We start from the raw sequence: 20907 nt of genomic DNA, 5'->3' as shown, positions 1-20907 counted from the left end.
GCCACTCTGGAAAACAGTATGGAGGTTCCTCAAAAAATGAAAAATAGAACTACCCTACAACCCAGCAATTGCACTACTAGGTATTTATCCAAAGAATACAGGTGTGCTGTTTCGAAGAGGCACATGCACCCCAATGTTTATAGCAGCACTATGGACAATAGCCAAAGTATGGAAAGAGCCTGAATGTCCATCAATGGATGAATGGATAAGGAAGATGTGGTATATATAGATAATGGAGTATTACTCGGCAATCAAAAAGAATGAAATCTTGCCATTTGCAACTACGTGGATGGAACTAGAGGGTATTATGCTAAGCAAAATTAGAGAAAGATAAATATCACTTCATTCATATGTGGAATTTAAGATACAAAACAGATGAACATAAGGGAAGGGAAGCAAAAATAATATAAAAAACAGGGAGGGGGACAAAACATAAGAGACTCTTAAATACAGAGAACAAACTGAAGGTTGCTGGAGGGGTTGTGGTGGGGGGCTAAATGGGTAAGGGGCATTAAGGAAGACACTTATTGGGATGAGCACTGGGTGTTAAACATAGAGGATGAATCACTGGGGTCTACTCCTGAAATCATTATTGCACTATATGCTAACTAACTTGGATGTAAATTTTAAAATTTTTTAAATAAAAAAAGAATAGAAGTAACACAGTCATCTAAAATGCTTGGATTCTTACAATTATTGATACCAACAGACTTCAGCAGTGGTATCCCCCTAGCTGTGGCTGGAAGCAAAGCTTATCCCCTCCAGGAAGCCTGCTGTTTGATAGTCCATGCTGGTAGCAGTGTGAGGGGATTATGGGAATGCAGGTAGAAACAACAGAAGGGCCTAGGACAATCCTCAGGATGCTGGCTATGAAATTAGAGGTGAGGGTCACCTGGGTGGCTCAGTTGTTTAAGCGTCTGACTTTGGCTCAGGTCATGATCTCATGCTTCATGAGTTCGAGCCCAGTATCGGGCTCTGTGCTGACAGCTCAGAGGCCGGAGCCTGGTTCCTGCTTCCGATTCTGTGTCTCCCTCTCTCTGCCTACCCACCCCTGCTCACACACACACACTCTCTCTCTCTCTCTCTCTCTCTCTCTCTCTCTCTCTCAAAAATAAACATTTAAAAATAAATAAAAATAAAAAATAAAATAAAATAAATAAAATAAAAAGAAGTTAGAGGTGAATTCAGAACCAGGGGAAGTTAGTTTGCTCCCTGTGTATTAGGCTTTGTGTCAACCCCGCCTCCCCAATGCCAATCTTTGCTCACTCCACTCCAGCTGGCGTGTGGGTACAAAACTTGTCTATATCCCAGAAAGCGCTCTCTGATGGCTTAAGCTATTCTTACTTTGTCCCAAAGATCGAGATCCCAACTTCCTCACACAAGGCCAGGCTTCTGATCAAAATCGCAAATGGAGGTGGTTAGGTCTCCAAGGCAGTTACTGTTGCTAGAAGAGGCATCGCACTCTCCCATGTCATGGCTGGGCTTACTTTTCTCAGGGCCCTGAGGTCTGGGGACAGGCCACAGAAGGAGGCTCCAGGCTGCGATGATGTGTGCATGGAAGAATGTAATCCACACGCAGCTGCACAGCAGAGCCTGTTCGGGGGCATGGCGTCTCCACGTGTGCCTGACTCATGGATGGCAAGCACCGCGGCCAGGCCCTGGGGCAGCAGGTGTGAGCCAGAGGCACAGGAAAGATGGCAAATGGGCTGCAAGACAGGCCTGGCCCCAGACGCCCTCCACCTCGCACATTCCTGTAGCAGTGGGGGGGTCATCAAGAGGTTTTATCCTTGAATGATCACCACAGCATCTCTGTCTCCCTCCTCCCTGGACCGGAAGGCTTTCCTGAAGGTGAGAAGCACCTTGCCGTGTCTGGCAATTCGAGCCAGACTTCTTGAGTTCAAATCCTGGTTTCACAGTCCACCAGCTTGTGCCCTTGGGAAAGTTGTTTTGTTTTTTGGTTTTTTGGTTTTTTGGTTTTTTTTTTGAGCCTCATTCTCTTCATTTATCAAATGGAAATAATAATAGTTGTAATAATTGAAGAAGTACATAATGTGCTTAAAACAATGCCTAGCACAGAGTAAACTTTCAATGTTAGAAGTAGTAGTCTTAACCCTGACCTATAAAGAGCACAAGCATCATAGCATTGGAAAGACCTGGATGTACGTGCCACTGGGGCCCCATTAACTGGATGACCTTGGGGATTTCTCATAACTTCTCTAAGCCTTGTGTCCATATCTGTAAAATGGGGAATAATACTAACTCACTCCGAGTACAGTGTAACTTTCAACAACTAGAAAAAATATATATTTTATAAATGTATGCATATTAGCACATTGTAGACATTCAATAAGTAATAGTTTCTTGCCGTTAAAATAATGTTGGCATTATTATTATTACCAGATTTTTAAAAATAAACAAGAAGAAGGGCGCCTTGATGGCTCAGTCAGTTAAGCATCCGACTTCAGCTCAGGTCATGATCTCATGGTTCGTGAGTTCGAGCCCCGAATCGGGCTCTGTGCCGAGGCTCGGAGCCTGGAGCCTGCTTCTGATTCTGTGCCTCCCTCTCTCTCTGCCCCCTGTCCCCGGTTCATGCTCTGTCTCTGTCACTCTCTCAAAAATAAACATTAAAAAAAATTAAAAAAAAAATAAACAAGAAGTTTCTCAGCCCCCTAAGGCAGTTATTTCTGGCCTTTTTTCACTTCAGAACACTCAGAAAATAATATACACATAACAAAAAGTCAGTAAAGATGACTTGGCCTGTGATCAGCCTGCAGGCTCTGGCCTCCTCCCTGCTGGGCCAAGAGGACCCTCACACCTGTAACCCGTTCAGGGTGCAAGTTGACACAGGGTCACCTGCAGGGCTTATTAAACCCCAGATGGCAGACTCCATCCCCAGAGTTCAGGGGATCTGAGGTGGGGCTCCGAAACTCATATTTCCAAACACTTGCCAAGTGATGCTAATCTAATGGTCATCCACTTTGAGGAGTATTGATTTAGTGCATTGAAAGCCAGTCTCATTCTGGCATTTTAGAATCGATCCCATCAAATGGACTTACATTTCATTCTCTCTCTTGTCATTTTAAAACACAATTTACCTCACGTCTCCCTCCCTGAAGGCCAGATTTCTAGTGGGTAATAATATGTGCTAGACACAGACAATGCCTGGAAAACACACAAACTCCTAAGGAATCTAGTTCAGACCTAGTAACTCATCCCAATTTAAGAGGTTCACTTTTCAGCTGGTCCCTGTGTCACAAAGGCAGGACTCAGGTGCTGGAGCCAGACAGCCCTGGATTCAAATCCCAAATTCTTTCACTTACTGGCTTATGACAGTGAGCAGTCTCTCTAAGCCTCAGTTTCTTCATCTGTAAAATGGAAATAATGACAACACCTGCCTCATAAAATTGATTTGAGGATTTAATGAGATAATGCATGTAAAATGCCTGTCACACAGCCCTCAAAAAATATTACCTATTTTAGAAAAGTATAACTGGTAAATGGGGATTGATTCCTGTATTCATTTTTCAGCTCTTTCCTAAGCATCTTCTATATGCCAGACTTCATACCATGCATGACAATACAGCTTTATGCTCTCTTGGTGTCTTTCTTTATGCCTCTCCCCTACAATAGCTTTCTGCCTGGATATCTTCCCCAGCTCTGACTTGCCATCTAACAGTATCACTCAAAAATAAATAAAAACATGAAAAAAAAATTTTTTTAAGCTTTAAAAAGTTGATCTATAAAGAAGTAATACTTTTTAAAAATTTTTTTAATTTTTATTTATTTTTGAGACAGAGAGAGACAGAGCATGAATGGGGAGGGTCAGAGAGAGAGGGAGACATAGAATCTGAAGCAGGCTGCAGGCTCTGAGCTGTCAGCACAGAGCCCGACACAGGGCTTGAACTCACGGACCGTGATATCATGGCCTGAGCCGAAGTCGGACGCTTAACTAACTGAGCCACCCAGGCGCCCCTATAAAGAAGCAATATTGCAGAGCAGTAGGGAAAGGGGATCAATTCAAGAAGAATTGATGCGGCAGTTGGTTATTCACATAGGGAAAAATCAAGTTAGATTCCTACTCCATATCATATTCAGAAGTCAATTTCATATTCAGAAGTCAATTTCACATAGATGACAAGCCTAAATATGAAATGCAAAACTAAAATACTCTTAGAGTAGAGGAAAATATATTTATGGCCAACAGGTAGTAAAAGAATTCTTAAGGTACAAAGAGCCCAAGCCCAGTGGACGAGATTGATCAACTTGACCGCAAAAAAAAAATTGCATTCGTTTATTCATTCAGTCAGCATTCATTGTGAGTACCTTCCAGGTGCTGAGAACAGAGCAGTGAAAAAATACAGTCCTTGCCCCGCAGTAAAGCTGACTTTCTAGAGCAAAGAGAATTATCAGATAGAAAGCAAGAATTCCCTGATGGCAAATTGAACCCCAGCCATCCCTAAACCCCAGGACTACCAGGGAATTAAGAATTAAAATTCTCAGGGGATGTCTGGGTGGCTCAGTTGGTTAAGCATCTGACTCTTGATTTCAGCTCAGGTCATGATCTCCCAGTCTGTGCGTTCGAGTTCTGCATCAGGCTCTGCACTGACAGCATGGAGCCTGCTTGGGATTCTCTCTCTCTTTGTCTCTGCCCCTCCCTCCCTCTCTCTCAAAATAAATAAATAAACTTTAGGGGCACCTGGGTGGCTCAGTCAGTTGAGCGTCCAACTTCAGCTCAGGTCATGATCTCTCAGTTTTGTGGGTTTGAGCCCAGCATCAGGTTCTACAATGACAGCACAGAGCCTGCTTTGGATTCTCTCTCTCCCTCTCGCTCTGCCCCTCCCCCACTTGTGCACGGGCTGTCTCTCAAAAATAAACAAACATTAAAAATGTTTTTAATAAATTTAAAAAAAGAATTAAAATTTTCAGTTCAACCAAAGATAGCATAAACAAAGCTGAAAGACAAGTAAGAAACGAGAAGAGGAGATTTATGTGCATGTCTAACAACAGATTGGTCTGCAGAATTTTTTCTTCTAAAAAGAGTTTTATAAAGAACTCCTACAAAACAATAAGGAAAAGATGAAGAACCTCAGTAGAAAAATAGCCCAAGCATATGAGCAGGCAATCCACAGAAAACTCTAACAGCGTATAAGCATATGGGCATATTTTCATGCCCAAACTCACTAGTAATCAGGGAAAGGCCAATGAAATTGAGATGCCACTTCACATCAAATGACAAAAATTTTAAAGTCTGATAACACAAGCGTGGGTGAGGATGTGGAACTCTCATAAAGTGCTGGTGGCAGCATAAAGTGGTACTATCACTTTGGGGCAATGTAGGCAAAGCTAAAGAAGTTCACAGGTGTCCCTTGTTATAAGGAAATATGCAGCATTATTTGTAGCAGCTCCCACTGGAACGCTCTGCAAGTCCCTCTGCAGAGGAAAGGATAAAGTGCAGCAGCATCATACCATCCACAGAATTCTGTACACCAGCTGAAGAAATGGATACAGGTAGAAATCTATGCACCAACACTGATCTGTCTCAAAACGTCAAGTTCCAGAATGATGCGTAGAGTTTGAAAACAAGCAAAACAAAGCTAGATCATGTTTTAAGAATATAGGCATTCGTGTGAGTTCATGTAGTATTGAGAAACATGTAGAGCGATGCTAAACCGCCAAGTTTCGGTGGTGATTTCAGAGGAAGAAGCGTAGAGGGATGGGATGAGGGAGGGCGCGCAGGTGGCTTGAACGTTATGTGTAACATTTTACAAAGCTTTAAAAACTGAAGCAAGGAGAGCAAAATGTTAAGGTGTATGACGTTGGCCAGGGGTACACAGGTTTTTGTGATGTTCGGGTAACTTTCTGAGGCTTTAAATATTTCATTTAAAACAAAAGGCACGGGTAGCACTGAGGTAGGGAGCGATGAGTGGCAGGTGAAAAAAGTGTCTAGGGGAAATCGGCAGCCTGGAAAAGAAGCCAGATTCTCACCAGTCATGACCTAGAGGAGTTTGTTTTTTTTTTTGTTTTTTATGAAATTTATTGTCAAATTGGTTTCCATACAACACCCAGTGCTCATCCCAAAAGGTGCCCTCCTCAATACCCATCACCCAACCTCCCCTCCCTCCCACCCCCCATCAACCCTCAGTTTGTTCTCAGTTTTTAACAGTCGACCTAGAGGAGCTTTGAGAAGCCAGTGGTTCTGGAGTTTGAGGAGTTTGGGGACCAGACGGGGAAATGAGGACCTCACAGGGCCATGCGTTGGATTTGGTCTTTATCCTAAGAGCGAGGAACAGTTCTCCCCTAACTATAAGGCTTCTTGGGAGGGGCTGGGATAATGGGGTTTGGATGGCTGTTGCTGGGCCTTCCAGCTCTCTGCAGGGGGTAGCAGATGAGGCCTCAGCTTCCAGCCCTCCTGGGGGCAGTCGCTGTGTACTTGCTAACAAACTCCGGGAGTGGGAGAAGGGACAGCGCCACCAGCAGGAAGATGTTATTGCCACTCGAGAGCACAGAGCCTACGTTTTCTTTCCAGGTGCAGCTGTGATTAGAGTCAGAGAGACCTGTGTTTGAATGACAGCTCTTGCCCTTGTACCTGCAACCTTGGCCAAGCTTCTGAACCTCTGTGTTCTCAGCAAGATATTCATTGGACTTACCTCATAGGATTAGTATGAGCAGGAAATGAAATGATGGCTGTATATTGCTGACACAGTAAACCCCTAATGAATATTAACCATTGTTGTTTTCTTGTCTGCACTCCCCGGATCAAGCTTAGGCACTACAGGGCAGGTGGGGTTTGGGGTACCCCAGGCTGGAGCCAGGGGAGAACAATGACCCAGACCTCCCAAGCTCCTCTGCGGGCCTGGACTTGTGGCAGCTTGTGCGGCATGGGGGTGCATCCCACACAGTCCAGAAGAGGAAGTGTCACAACCCTAAGGAAGTGTCCCAGGAAACCTCGGCAGCAGCTTCTTCCCCCGACCTGCGGAAGGTGGCCAGCGTGTGGCTTCAACCTCACTCATGGCCGGATACAAAAGGACAGTCCCCCAAGGTGCACTGTGAGCCCAACAGGCTTTGGGACTCACCTCACCCCTGAGAGACCCTGGTCATGTGACCTCCTAAAAGCAGTGCAGCCATGGAAGGTGGCTCTTCTTTCTGGCCCTGGCCGAGGGCTGGCTTCCCCCCAAAGTGGACTCGAAACTGGATAGCTGGCTTCCGCCCGAGAGCCTCTGCGTGGTTGAGTGATGGTAGCACTTACTTCCTCTGAGCTATATTTTTGCTTGCTATTTCGAGTTCTTCCAGCACCTTAAGCCAACTAGAATACACTTATTGATAGCAACTAACACTTGTGAGTGTTCATCATACACTAAGCGCAGGACATCATAGGGACTTTTCACAAGAATCCCATAAAATAGGAATTATGATTATCTCCTCTTCTCAGGTGAGGATAATGAAGCTCAGAGAGAAAAGGTAATGTGGCCACTGAGTGGTGGAGCTGGGATTTGATCCCAGGGCTGCTAACCCAGAACTGTAGGTAAACAGGTGCAGCTCATGTCATTTGTCTAGGGACACTGACCCGGGGGTGCATAGAAAGTTGGCAAGTTGGTAGATTCAGACTGGAAGCTATTGCTTCCCTGGCACCCACTTAACGCCCAGCCAGCCAGCCCATCCCAGCTGTTGGAAGTCAGCAAGGGAGGGAGAGAAGGGCCAGCCCCCCGGGATTAGCTCTGACCCTGCCAAGTGTTCTTTCTTCATTCCAGTTGCCTGCCCTGGACTCCACCCTTCACATGGTTCTGCTCAGAGCCAACCTGAACTGGACTGCCTTTACTTCTCTCCCACAGTCCCTCTCTCTAGTCCTAAGGCACGGCCTGCAAGGATCCTTCCATGATCCAACAGATTTGTACAGACTCTTGTTGGCAACAGCGCCTTGTTGGCTCCACCTCAAAGCAGTGGCCGCCCGGCTCCTCCAGGTGTCAGAAGCAGCTGGCACGTTAGCAGGAGGCCTCTGGCAGGAAGGGGTGTTGAGCCAACTGCCATCAACTGGAGAACAGCACATGTGGATGACCTCGTTTCCAAGAGATTCCTTTGTGAGCCCTCTGGGAGTGTTGACAAGTTTGAGTCCAGGATGAAGGAGCTGCCCACAGGACCGAGGGCCCACAGCCCGGGGTCGTCCCTGTCACCAAAAGCAAAGACGGACCTGTAGCCTCCTGCCTGCCTTGTCACAGTTCTTCCGAGATTCCAGTGCCAGATGCCCAGAATTTTCATGGGTCAGAGCAGTAGTTTGGAGATGGACACTGCAACATAGGATGCTTCTGAGAGCATTTTTCTAAGTCTTTCAGACTTTTCTGCAGCCACAGTCCTCCAAACAGCAAACTTCAGAACCAGCACTAACGGCAAAGCTGTTAGTTCTGGCCACCCTTGGGATGACACAGTCTGTCAGAGCTGGAGGAAGCGCTCTCATGCTTTTGAGTAGTACAAACCTTCAGGCTTCTGCTTGAATATCTCTAGCAACAGGCAGCTCGCTCCTTCACAAAGCAGCCATAATCCCAGAGCCGGGCAGTTTGGAGGCCTTCCAGAACCAAGCTTTCGATCCCTGTGACATCTTCCTCAGGGGCAGGCCTTCAAGAGTCAGGTCTCAGCCTGTGCTTCTTCCCTAGTTCTCTTCTAAGTGAAGGATCAAAATGCAGTCATTTGTCTGATATCATGGTTTATAGACTCACTAGCACTCTGACCCCCTCTTCCGTGACTCTAGTTTATTCCCCTTAAATGGACTGTCCAGAACTGAATGTAGTATCCAGGTGTCTCCTGGAGAGGAGAAAAGAAAAGAGTACTGAGGCCCCTCTTCTCCGTTTAGCCACATATTTACTGAGTGCCTACTATGGGCCCTGCACACGCCAGACCCTGGAATCAAGCAACAAGCTGAGAAACTGAGTTATCACCTGGAGATCTTCTAGTCTGCGGGCAAAGACAAACATGAATAGTGTGAGGAGGTCACAGAGAACCGTGGAAGCTGGTAGCAGGGAGGCCAACCTCTACCTAGCCTGGAGTGGGGAAGGCTTCCCAAAGAGGCGTGATGTGAAGAATGAGTGGGCATCAGATAGGTAGGGAGGGTGGCATGAAAGGCCCAGAGCATTACAGGTAGAAGGACTGGCTGGTCTGAAGGGCATGGGGAAGGAGGGAGCACTGGGGAGAATGTTAGGGTCAGTGTGGAATACAGCGAGGGAGGCTGCCTGTGGCCTCCGGTGCGTCTAGAGGGGTGGGGGGGTGAGGGGAGACGGAGCAGATCACGTGGACTCAAAAGCCAGGATAAGAGTGGCAGATCTTGTTCTAAGGTCAATGGGAAGCCCATGAAGGGCTTTAAACAGAATTGTAAAGTGGTCAAGTTCACATAAAAAAAAAACATTTTTGTGACCACAGTGTGGATACTTAAGTAGAAGGAGGCAAGGGTAGTTGCAGAAAGCCAGGCAGAAGGTCATCCAGTGGCCCACGAGAAAGACACGGAGGCGGGCACGGGCGGTGGCTGTGGAGGTGGCGAGCAGTCAGCAGATTCAAGAGACATGTTAGGGTGGGATTGCTGGACCTGGAGAGTGATTGCTGTGGGTCGGGCAAGGGAGGCAGTTTCCAGGAAGTCCGGAGGACTCCCAGGTCTCTGGCTGAGCAGAGTAGGGGGTGGTTTTGCCGTTCATGAAAGCTGAGATCCAGTTGGCTTTTTTGGCAGTCAGTCGCACTGCCTGCAGTCAAGAAAACCCCTCTGTCCTCTGCACGCATGCTGCTGGGATCCAGCCACATGTCCCTCAAAAAGAGAGCCCCTGCCACTGTCTGCCTCCCCCAGCCACCCTGCTGGTCCCTCGTGACCGGTGTCCGTTTCAGCCCACCGAAGAGCCAGGGTGGAGACCAGCGCGCACACAGGGCTGAGGCTGACACACTCACATGGTGGGTCCCCTGCCCTCTGACGGCTGTGCTCTCCCTCCTCCCCAGCTGCCTGTCTTAGAAGAAGCTGCTAATGTTCATAGTTCAGAATGGCCGCGGACAGAAGGCTGCAGGCCAGTTCCGAAGCTGGAAGGGTGGGCCTGTTTGCAGCTTCTTGTCCTCTCTGTGGCTGAGAGACGACGATGCTTATGGCAATTGGCTTCAAAGCCCTGGTGTGGCAGGGCCTGTCTCGGGAGCATGCTGATTAGCAAGAATTACAACTTCTGGAATTAGACAGTGGTGGTGGTTGCACAACTTTGTGAATATACTAAAACACACCGTACACTTTTAAAGGGATTTTATGGTACTTGAATTATATCTCAGTATAAATGAAGAAATAGATAAAGAAAGATATAGTGCGTGGAGGTAATTGCTATAAACAGGAGCACTGGGTCCAGGTTGATGATAAGGAAGAGAAGCCAAGTAACATCTTCAAAGGCTTTGACTCCCCTTTGTGGTTTCCTGCTTGGGGACGTTCTCAGCCCAGTGCTCTTCCCTAGTAATTAACTTCAGGCCATTCGGGTTCTTAGCTGTCCTGGGAGTAGGGCAGGAAGGAAAGGTCACTGGCGTCCTTCCTCGGGGACCTTTTTCTTCTCTGCTGAGCCTGGACGGAAAAACTTTGGGGTGGCTCTACCCGCCTGAGTCCTCTGGGAGAGCTTGCTCTTCCTCTGAAGTTTGGGTGTCTTTGCTAACCCCGGTCTGACCTACCCCACTTCTCTCTGCCCTTTAGCGCCTCTCCCTCCCAATCCGGATATCAGAATCTGGGCTCTGTGCCCTCTCGCTTCCTTTTTGCCTGCCTGGGTTCTCATGGGTTAGAAGAAATGGGGGCAACTACCTGGTCTGTGGCTCAGCATTTGGTCCAAAGAGCTGCTGATCAAGGGACCAGGGCGCCCTCCTGTGACCATCAGCAGCATTGCTCCTTCCCGCCCTCTGGCCTTGAATTTTTTCCAGCTAGAATTTGAATGCTCAACTCTGGTAGTTGGGGCAGCCTTTTTCTTCCCCAAGAGACGCATGAGGAATAGTAAGCCCTTAAAATATAGGAGAAAAGAAAGAAGATAAGTGAACCACAGAAATTAAGGAATAAAATGTTAGTGTTTATATTCTGTATCTTTATTTTAAAAGAGGCAGTGTGACCTAATGGAAAATCCCATGGCCTATGGAGTCGAGCAAACTCATCAGCTATGTGGTCTCAGCAAGGTGACCTCTCTGCTTAGTCCCTTCACCTGTAAAATGTACATAATTGCAAGGCCTACCTCATAAAAATGTTGTGAGAGAAAATTTAATATAGTTAAATACCTTGCACAGTTGCCTGCTATGAAGTAGGTACTCAGTACATGCTGCTTCTATTGTTGTCATTAGAACTAAAGACTAAGAGGGGCACCTGGATGGCTCAGTAAGTTAAGCATCCGACTCTCGATCTCAGCTCAGGTCTTGGTCTCAAGGTTGTGTGTTCAAGCCCCATGCTGGGCGTGGAGCCTACCTTAATAATTAATTCAGACAGACAGACTAGATATAGGAGCATTTTCTCTCTCCTCGGAGATCTGAAACCAGGGCCAGCTGCCTTGCATAGTTGCAGGGGCACCTTACGTTATATTCCCTCTAAAGCCCCCACCCCCCACCCCCCGAGGTGAGCAGTGCTGGCTGGCTGTCTCCGGAGCTGATCCAGGTGCCAGTTTGGGGATCCTCTGACACAAGGAGGTAAAGATTAACAAAAATACACAAGAGAGCAGAATAAAACAATTTTGTAAAAAAGGAAAGATAAGGCCAGTCGGGCCAGTCGGGCCAGTCAGAAACAGGTTGGGGGCCCCTCTCCCCATCAGCAGATAGCTTTGGCACCCTGCCTGGCACATGGATAGAGCCCAGCAAGTGCTAATTTCCTTCCCTTCCTGCGCCCTCCTGGATGAGACCCTGAGCACGGTATAAACATGGCCATGGTCTGATCAGTCAGATGGTTTTCTTCCTATGAGGTGGGAGGGCCTGGAGATGAGAACCCAGGGGGTGGTCCGCTTGTGGGAGCAGAGAGCAAGGAGAGGCATGGCCGCCACAGCGTCACAAGACGGGGTGTGTTCTTTGACCCTCTCAAGTGCAGAGGCCCCGGTAGCTCTCTACCCTCTTCCCTTGTCTGCCTTCTGTGTCCCAGGACGGAGGTGCCTGTAGTCGCTTAGACCCTTGGAAGCTTATTAAATCTCAGTGCCACTTGCCAAGACCCCTTTAAGCTTCCTGGCTGTTCTTTTTGCCTTTTCTGCCCAGTTGTATTTATTCTGAACTAAATGGTCCTCACTGCTGGATGAAAGGATTTACTGCTTAAGTATATGAAAAGAAATCTTGGCTGTATTACAGTTGCACCTCTCCTTGCTGCCCCCCACCTCCTTCCTCCCATGCTCCATCCGCTAGCTGGTGCCACGGAGACTGACCCGGGAGCCTGTCCTTGGTCGTGTGCTCAGTTCAGCTTGGTGGCAGAGCCCAAGTGATGGAGAAGTGAGGTGACTGGGAGGAGCTGGCTTTGGGGACCTTTCCCGAGTGTCTTGCTGCCCCAAGAAAGACTGTAGCCCCAGAAGGAGCTCACCGACGTGCTCCCCATCCCCACCCCCAGACACATTCTCTCACATCTTCTCTCTCTTTCCCCCCTCAGGATTGTGCTCATGGATGACGCCATGGACTGCTTGATGTCTTTTTCAGATTTCCTTTTTGCCTTCCAGATCCAGTTTTACTACTCAGGTGAGAGCTTTCCAGGGCCCCATGTGGCTCCTTCCAGGGCCACATCTGCCTGTCCTGCCCTGGTACCCTTTCCATCTGGTGCCTGGCACACACATTTCCCTCCCCCACTCCCTTCGGTGGAGACATGCTTCGCCACGGGGCCCGGGCAGGATGTCTAGTTCCCACAGGTGGTCACAAGATTCAGTCTGCGGAGCCTACTCTCTCCGCCTCCTCAAGTCACGGAAGACCGCCGTGTTTGCAGTCAGCAGTGCGGCAAATCCACCTGGGTGATAATGGCAATGACTAGAACAATGCACGCTACTGTAACAGCACGCAACAGATTCACCATTTATCGAGAACTTACCATGTGCCAGGCAGAGCACTGACTTTAATCCTTATGACAGCCCTAAGAGATGGGTCCTGTCAGAGATAAGCTTAGAGGTGAGGAGCCAAAGTCTCAGAGCTAGTGAGTGGTGGAGCCCAGACCCGAACGGAGGGCCCATTCCAGAGCCGGTCCTCTTAGGTGCTGTGCTGTATCACTGCCGCCAGGGGGCAGTGATCTCCCTTGGCCCCGACTCCCGTGTGTGGGCACACATCCTCCCACCCACACAACTTTAATAAGCAGACACCAGTCCTGTCTCACTCACATGCCCGTTCTGCTCCCCATACACACCAGCTGTGCCCTTAAATCCTTTCTGGAATCAGGTGTAATAGAAATAGATGAATAAATACAAACGGACACCAGCTCCCACAGAGCACACAACGACATCTAATGGAGTGTCGGGTTCAGAAATTGCTGACTGTGTCCGTAAACAAACTTGTTTCAAACGGGCTCTTCCAGTAAACAGAAGGCTGTCCTTGGAGCCTGGACATGGCCTCCCTGCCAACCGGTGGCCCCAGCCAGCCCTGGCCTCTCTCAGGCGCCACATTCTGTTTTCTTGATGGCAGCCCAAGGGCCTGAACCGGCAGGGGCTGGAGCCTGGGGTCTTGCCACCTGCTCTTAACAGCTGCAGGCATCTATTTCCCATTTCCCTGAAGCTCCTGGGCCCTGGAGAAGGAGGAGCTGTGTCTGGGAGATCCTTCCGGGCCTTCTCGCAATGCCCCAGGACCGGCCAGCAGCAGTGTGTGCCAGTCAGCAGTGAAATGGGCCACAAGTCACTGGTTACTAACACTGGCTCGACTTCTAACATTTGCAAACACTTCCAAATGTGTAACAAATGAGCAGCTTGTGGCGTTCTTTTCCACCCTGGTATTCCACCATGCTTTCCGGAGTCAGAGAAGCAAGTGGCCTCGCAAGGGAGATGGGGCTCACCAGTGGAAGTGTGCACACGTTAGCTCTTTAAAGAGTACGTGTAGGGCGCCTGGGTGGCTCAGTCAGTAGAGCTTCCGACTACGGCTCAGGTCATGATCTCACGCTTGTGAGTTCAAGCCCCACATCGGGCTCTGTGCTGACAGCTCAGGCCTGGAGCCTGCTTCAGATTCTATGTCTCCCTCTCTCTCTGCCCCTCCCCCTGCTCTTGTGCTCACGCTCTCTCTCTCTTTCTCTCTCTAAAAAATAAAGAAACATTAAAAAAAAAAGTATGTATAGAATTTAATATGTGCCCAGCACTGTGTTAGGTGCTGGGGCAGGAAGGCTAACAAGGCACAATCCCTACCTTTATACACGGATCTTCCACTCCAGCTGGAAGGCAGAGCAAACAAATAATTATTCAGAAAATTCATGGTTGGAAAAGCGCTACAAAGAAGCACAGGGTGCTCTGAAAGTATGTAATAGGGCCTCTACTTGGTCTAGGAACAAGTCCCCGGAGGAGGGACACTGAGCTGAAACACACGTTCATATCATTGCTCATGAGTGCGGTGGTCACATGAGGTTGAGGGCTCCTGCTCCCAGCCACCAAGCACTGAGCGCCAAGGCTGGGGAGGAGCTGAGTTAACAGGAAAGGAAGGATTGAGTGAAGGGATGAAGTGTGTCCTCCTTGCCTGACCTGCCCACCCCCTCCCCCCCCAATCATGGTACTCAGAATTCCTGGAGAGTGTAGCTGCCATCTATCAGGACCTGCTGGCAGGCAAGAACCCCAACACAGTGATTGTGCCAACATCATCCAGTGGGCAACACCGCCAGCGACCTACCTTGGGCGAGGCTAGTATGTTGGAGGGAGTGGAGGCATCACTGTTCTACCAGTGCCTGGAGAACTTGTGTGACCGGCACAAATACAGGTAAGAAATGGGTACGTAGACCCCCCACCTCAGCCCCAGGGACTGTGGGCTGCTGGCTCTGGAACAGGTCTCTAGCAGATGTTCTGATGGATCCGGGGCTTCTAGAGCCCTTGATGGTCATATATAAATGAGGACAGTGCCATCTGCCCCAGACCAGGCTGTTGACCAAACAACATCCCAGGTGGCTCACTTAGGGAAGATCACTTCCACTTCCAAGCTGTAGATGACCAGCTTGGGCCCCTTCTCCTTGCCAGGAGATAGATTGGCCTTAGCTTTGTAGAGAGAAGGGGAAAACATTCACTGTACAAAGAATTCACTCTGCAGAGAGGGAGGGTTAAGCTGTCCCGTGTAGCACAAAGTCTCCTTAGAGACAGAGCAGCCAGTTTGTGGTCTCCTCCAAGATGTGGTTGCCATCCATTGCCTCTTCCCTGTTCCCTCCCTCCCACTCCCCTAGTGAAAGCACCAGTTAGGCAACATGCCAGCCCTTTCTGTCCACAGTCAAGGCCTTGCTTCTAGAGATCTGCCATGTTCCTCCAGGGTTTTAGGACCCCCAGGGAACACAGGGTCCCTCAGTCCCAGCTTTGGGCATCCTCCTAAGCCTTAAAGTATGGATGAAAAGATGTCAGACTTGCTAGTCTTTGAATCTCGTATCTGTATTCTCCCTTCTAGCTGTCCACCCCCAGCACTTGTCAAAGAGGTACTAAGCAACGTTCAGAGACTGACCTTCTATGGATTCCTTGTGGCTCTTTCAAAGCATCATGGAATCAACCAAGCCCTGGGTAAGCCAGAGCCAGCTATGGCTAGCCTTTCCTGCTCCCCCAATACTAAGCCACGTAGGAGCCAGCCGCTATTGGCAGACATGGTCCCATGAAGGAGGGGGGACATCACCACCTGCACCGTGACTTCTCAGGGCCAGACTCTGAGACCTAGGGAGCCAGAACATGCACAAGAAAGACTGTGCCCTCTTAGGCCTCTCACACTCCCATGGTAGGGGACAGCCTTCCCCGCCCAAAGCCCTGCCCCGACATGAAGCAGCCTCTCCGTGGCAGAGGTGTGGCCGGCCCCTCCCCAGAGAATCCCCAGCTCTGCTTTGGGGAGTGGCCTGCAGGTTGGGCAGACACAGGGCTATTTACTCGGTGGCTTTGGAGATTATATATCAAAGAGACCTGAATCCCATTTGTAAGCAGGGCAAAGGTGTGTCTGGGGAGGCCTTTTTTCCCAGCTGGAAAGAAAAAAGAAAAAGAAAAAACAAAAACAAAAAACCTGATTAATCTGAAAGGGAGCAAAAAAGGGGGGGGAGAGAGGACTGTACTGGCCTAGTTTTTCCTGTCTGTCATCTATTCTCACTGGCTGGCCTTCTCCACCCACCCCACTCTTCTCCCTCTCACACCTGCTGCTCTCCCAAGGGAAGAGCCACCCGGCCACCATCCACCAGAGCTGGAGGGATTGTTATTTGTCTCACTCTTCAAGAGGTATCCAGGTGTGTTTGAGGCCCCAGGTTCCTGAGTCTCAAAGAACACATAACCTTCCCCTTCCTCCGGCCACTTGAGGGAATGAGGTCAAGGGAAGGGAATTTAACATTCTTTAAATGCCAGCCATTGTAGGCCTAGTACAAACTAGTTGCTTTAGATCTTATGTGGTATGAAGCCTGCTGGGGATGCACACAGGATGCACACAGCAGGACTGATGGAGGGCTCACTGAGGCGTGATGCTCCCTAGCAGCCTCGTTATTCTGAGTTGATGCTTGGGGTGTGCATGAGCCTACGGACCCCTCAGCTGAGTGACGCTGTCGCCAAGACCACCGGCTGGACCAGAGGAGAAAGGCAAATAGGAGTCAGAAGTCAAGAGTAAGGGGACAGCGGGTGGGGTTGGCTTAGGGTTTCTTTCATACACCTAGGTAACTGACTGCCCTGCCTCCCAGTCCACCAATCCACCAATCATAGGAAGAGAAAGAAAAAGCTAACTAGGTAAGATCACAGCCTGGACTAACCCCACGTGCTCGCTTTTTCTAGGGCCTTTAAAAAGGGCAATCACTAAGGGGCGCCTGGGTGGCTCAGTCGGTTAAGCGGCCAACTTCAGCTCAGGTCATGATCTCACGGTCAGTGAGTTCAAGCCCCGCATCGGGCTCTGTGCTGACAGCTCGGAGCCTGGAGCCTGTTTCAGATTCTGTGTCTCCCTCTCGCTGGCCCTCCCCTGTTCATGCTCTGTCTCTCTCTGTCTCAAAAATAAATAAAACATTAAAAAAAATTAAAAAAAAAAAAAGGGGGGGGCAATCACTCAGTCAACCACTTTTACCAACACTAATGCCGGGCTGGGTTGAGTGGGAGATGGAGAGAAGCATTGCCCTCACCTGCATCTCCGGTGTAGGAACTAGAGATCTGGAGATCCCCAGGGTGGAGCCAGTTGTGGAGAAGGGTTGTCCTGTTCCCTTAGTCCTCAAGGCACCCGCCCCCCCCCCACCACACACACATTCATGCACACAAAATGAGAGGGCTCTGAGGGACACACTTTGAAAACCACTAAGGAAGAGCAAAAGGGGCCAGGAGGCATCATCTGAAAAGCTCTGGAAAAGTAGGGAATTGGACTGGAGCCAGATGGTAAGTTTAAGATTGTGGCTTTCTGGACACCAGCATTGTTAACTGCCAGATCTATGTCCTGACCACCAGTGGGCTTTTCCCCTCAACAGTTTGCTGGCGAGAATCTTTCCATCTGCAGACTTCAGCTCCCCCTTCCCTCCACTGTTAACAGCTCCAAGGAATAGCCAAGACTGTCTCCTCTCACCATCCCCAGTATCAAAGCATTACTTCCTTTGGTTTGTAGCTGAGGGAACCAGCTCAGAGAGATTGCGGCTGAGCAGAGATGAGGCAGATCCCACCCCCCACCCCCCACCCCCACCTGGCAGCTCCCCGCCATGCAAGACTTTGGTCTGATTCTGACCCAGCCTTCTCTTCTCACCCCCGAGACCATCTTGAGGAGCTAAGGCACCAATATTAACCATTCTGTCTCCAAAGTGAGGTCACTCTGATTTGGGGGCACAAAACTAGGTAATTTCTGATTTGGGGGGATTAGCTGGCCCATACTCTGTGTCTCTGGCTCCTTTTCAGCCCAGTATCTGGGGACTCAAGGAAGGAACTGAGCCCCCTACACGGCTCACAGCCCACCACCTAATCTTGGAAGGAGATTGCCCTGTTGGTGCAGTGACCTTGAGATTTGGGGACATCTCATAGCTGTGATTCTTGTCCCGAGTTGGAGAGGGTAGGCACAGGTTCACTGAATTTATTAGTAGCCCCAACTTCCTGCCCCCACAGCAGTTCTCGTTTTAAACTTTTCTTAAGAGCTCTTCCCCTTGAACAAGTCACGGGATTGAAAGACAGCACAGGGAACACAGTCAATGACACTAGAATAGTGCTGTATGGTGACAGATGGTAGCTACACTCGTGGTGAGCACAGCATAACGTGTAGAGACGGTGACCCACTATGTTGTACACCTGAAACTAATGTAACATTGGGTGTCAACTATACTTAAAAATAAAAAGAATTTTTTTTTTGAAAATTTTTTTAGACTCTTTTTTTTTTTTTAACGTTTATCTATTTTTGAGACAGAGCATGAACGGGGGAGGGTCAGAGAGAGGGAGACGCAGAATCTGAAACAGGCTCCAGGCTCTGAGCTGTCAGCACAGAGCCCGACGCGGTGCTCGAACTCACGGACCGCGAGATCATGACCTGAGCTGAAGTCGGCCGCCCAACCGACAGAGCCACCCAGGCGCCCCTAAAAAGAATTTTTTTTTAAGGGACACCTTAGGGTGCACCAAGGGGCTCAGTCGGTTGTGTCCAACTCTTGATCTCAGCTCAGGTCTTGATCTCAAGAGTCGTGAGCTCAAGCCCTGAGTTGGGCTCCATGCTGGGTGTGGAACCTACTTTAAATTTTTTTTAGAAAGAGCTCTTTCTTAAATCTTTTAGATCAGCCCTCCCCGGGTCAGCAGAGTAGGTAGACATGAAGGTGAGGGGCATGGAGGCACCTGCTGGGAATGGAGCTGACTGGAGCCTGCCTGAAAGACACTCAGAGTAAGTTTTGTGCCCCCCAATTTTGTCCTAGGAGCTTTGCCTGACAAAGGAGACCTAATGCACGACCCAGCCATGGATGAGGAGCTGGAACGACTGTAAGTGTCAGGTGGGAAGAGGCTGCCCCCTTGTGGGAAGGCTATACCTCAGTCGGACCTGGCAGTGTCCTATTGTGGGTGACAGTGCTTGTCCGCAACATCCCCATCATTCAGGGAAGGGTTTGGGCACCAGCAGAGGCCAGAGGTAGCCTCTCTTTGAGTCCTTTGGGAATACAGCCCATGGTTTCATCCAGATTCAAGAGTGAGCATGGAGGTCCTGGTCTCTAGAGAGGAAACACCTGGCTGCCTTCTGGGCTTCTTCCCTCCTTCAGGCTTGTCCAGATCCCAGGCCTGGTCAACTCGGCCACTGCCAATCCAGAGGCCAGCTGCCTGCCTTCCCGAACCCCTCCCCGGGTTGGCTCCCCCTGGAGACCCCTCCATCATGCCCGCAAGATGGATGCAGAGAGCGATGGCTCCACTGAAGAGACGGACGAGTCCGAGACTTGAGTCTGAAGGGTCCTGTCCACAACGCCTGTATCCAGCTCCCACCTACCTAGCCCTTGGGACTCCCAGCCATCCTCCTCTCCCACTCCTGTGCCATGCTGCCCTCTGCTGGTGAAAAGCTTGAATAAAACAGCCCAAGCCCAAAGACCAGCCAGAGGGGTTCTGGTATCAGCCAAGCCAAGCAGTGACCCTGAAAAGTAACGGCCTACTCTCCTTGGCCCTGTCAGCCTCTGTGCTTTAGGCAGGCCCCAAGCTGACAGCAGACTGAGCTGAAGCCACCAGGAGGTGACTTGGCTTTAGTCTTTTGCTGACAGTCCCCACATAAAGGTGGTCTCCTCCCAGCAACTCCAGGAAGGGGAGAGACCATGAATAACCATGCAGGGCCTTGCATGGTCAAGGGCCACACCAGTGATGCAAGTATGGGGTGGACATAAACATGGTGGCCTTCTGCTGGAGGAAGAGCCACTACCATGATAGGATGAAGGGTAGGCAAGAAGACAATTCCACTTTCAAAAACTGCTTCAAGTCTCCTCTGTGTCTAATAGTTAAGTATGTTAAATGAATAAAGTCCCTTGTATCCAGTAAGTGGTGAGTCTAAAGCCACTACACTGAGCGGGTGAAGGGAAGGGGCGAGTTTGGGTTTTGGGTGCTGAGTCCCAGCTATCCTAGCAGGACTGGGAGGCAGGGGCCAGGGGACCACTCAAGCCTGGAGACGAGCCTCAGATGAGCCAAGAGGGACTCAACTCGGGCACAGGACAGCAGCCTCTCAAAGGAAAGATGCTCACAGCTGGAATGGGCCTTCAGAAAACAAGCCCAGAGGGTTCGAGGCCAGGTTCAGAACTCGAAAGACGCTGATCCCAAAGGGTTAGCACTGCAGAATCTTCTAGCCAGAGTTTCATTAAACATTTGTTAAGCAGCTGCTCGAGACTGGGACAGTGGGGATGCAGCTGTGGACAGGCCTGAGGAAGACAAGCTTCCAGCCAAGACTGGAGGAAGGTTAAGGACAGGTGGTCTTCAAGTTCCTGAAACGGGCAGTTGTCTAGAAAGTAAAAGCCACTCAGGGACCCAAGCAGAGCAGCCTGCCTCCTAAGCCAGGGGTCATCTCACTGGGCACACACATTATCCTGGGCTCATCCCTGCCCAGACAAGCCCCCCTAAATAGTTTCAGGAACTGGCTCCCAGAGCCCCGGAGTGCCAGGCCAGAGCTGGAAGTTCCAGTCCTACTGAAGCTCCAAGTCACGTGAACTCTCCAGGCCCATCCTCCTCTCCAGCCTCTGGCTGATTGACAGCTCAGAAATCCTGGTGTGCATCCGAATCACATGGGGAGCTTGTTTACGATGCAAGTTAACCAAGTTCCAGCTTGCGGTGGGGCACAGAAATCTGGATTACGAACCCTCCAGAGGACTCCAGAGCCGGAGGCCCAGACCCACAC

General features: G+C 49.6%; 1 protein-coding gene across 2 annotated transcripts in view; it reads left to right on the top strand.

The window, feature by feature from the left end:
- Nucleotides 1-20907, top strand: part of CSTPP1 (centriolar satellite-associated tubulin polyglutamylase complex regulator 1) — a 198307-nt gene that overhangs the window by 176773 nt on the left and 627 nt on the right. The window contains exons 5-9 of one of the 2 annotated variants that reach the window (XM_049617512.1): nucleotides 12590-12675; nucleotides 14676-14871; nucleotides 15541-15650; nucleotides 18968-19031; nucleotides 19304-20082. In XM_049617512.1, coding sequence (XP_049473469.1) covers nucleotides 12590-12675; nucleotides 14676-14871; nucleotides 15541-15650; nucleotides 18968-19031; nucleotides 19304-19478 — 631 coding nt within the window. In that variant the 3' untranslated portion in view covers nucleotides 19479-20082. Of the gene's footprint in view, nucleotides 1-12589; nucleotides 12676-14675; nucleotides 14872-15540; nucleotides 15651-18967; nucleotides 19032-19303; nucleotides 20083-20907 lie in introns of those variants that run through there. The other variant, XM_049617522.1, reaches the window with a different exon arrangement.

The sequence above is a fragment of the Panthera uncia genome, chromosome D1, assembly GCF_023721935.1.
Source record: "Panthera uncia isolate 11264 chromosome D1, Puncia_PCG_1.0, whole genome shotgun sequence".
NCBI lineage: Eukaryota > Metazoa > Chordata > Mammalia > Carnivora > Felidae > Panthera > Panthera uncia.
Note: the sequence above shows the minus strand (reverse complement) of the source record. Positions and strands in the feature narration are given on the sequence as shown.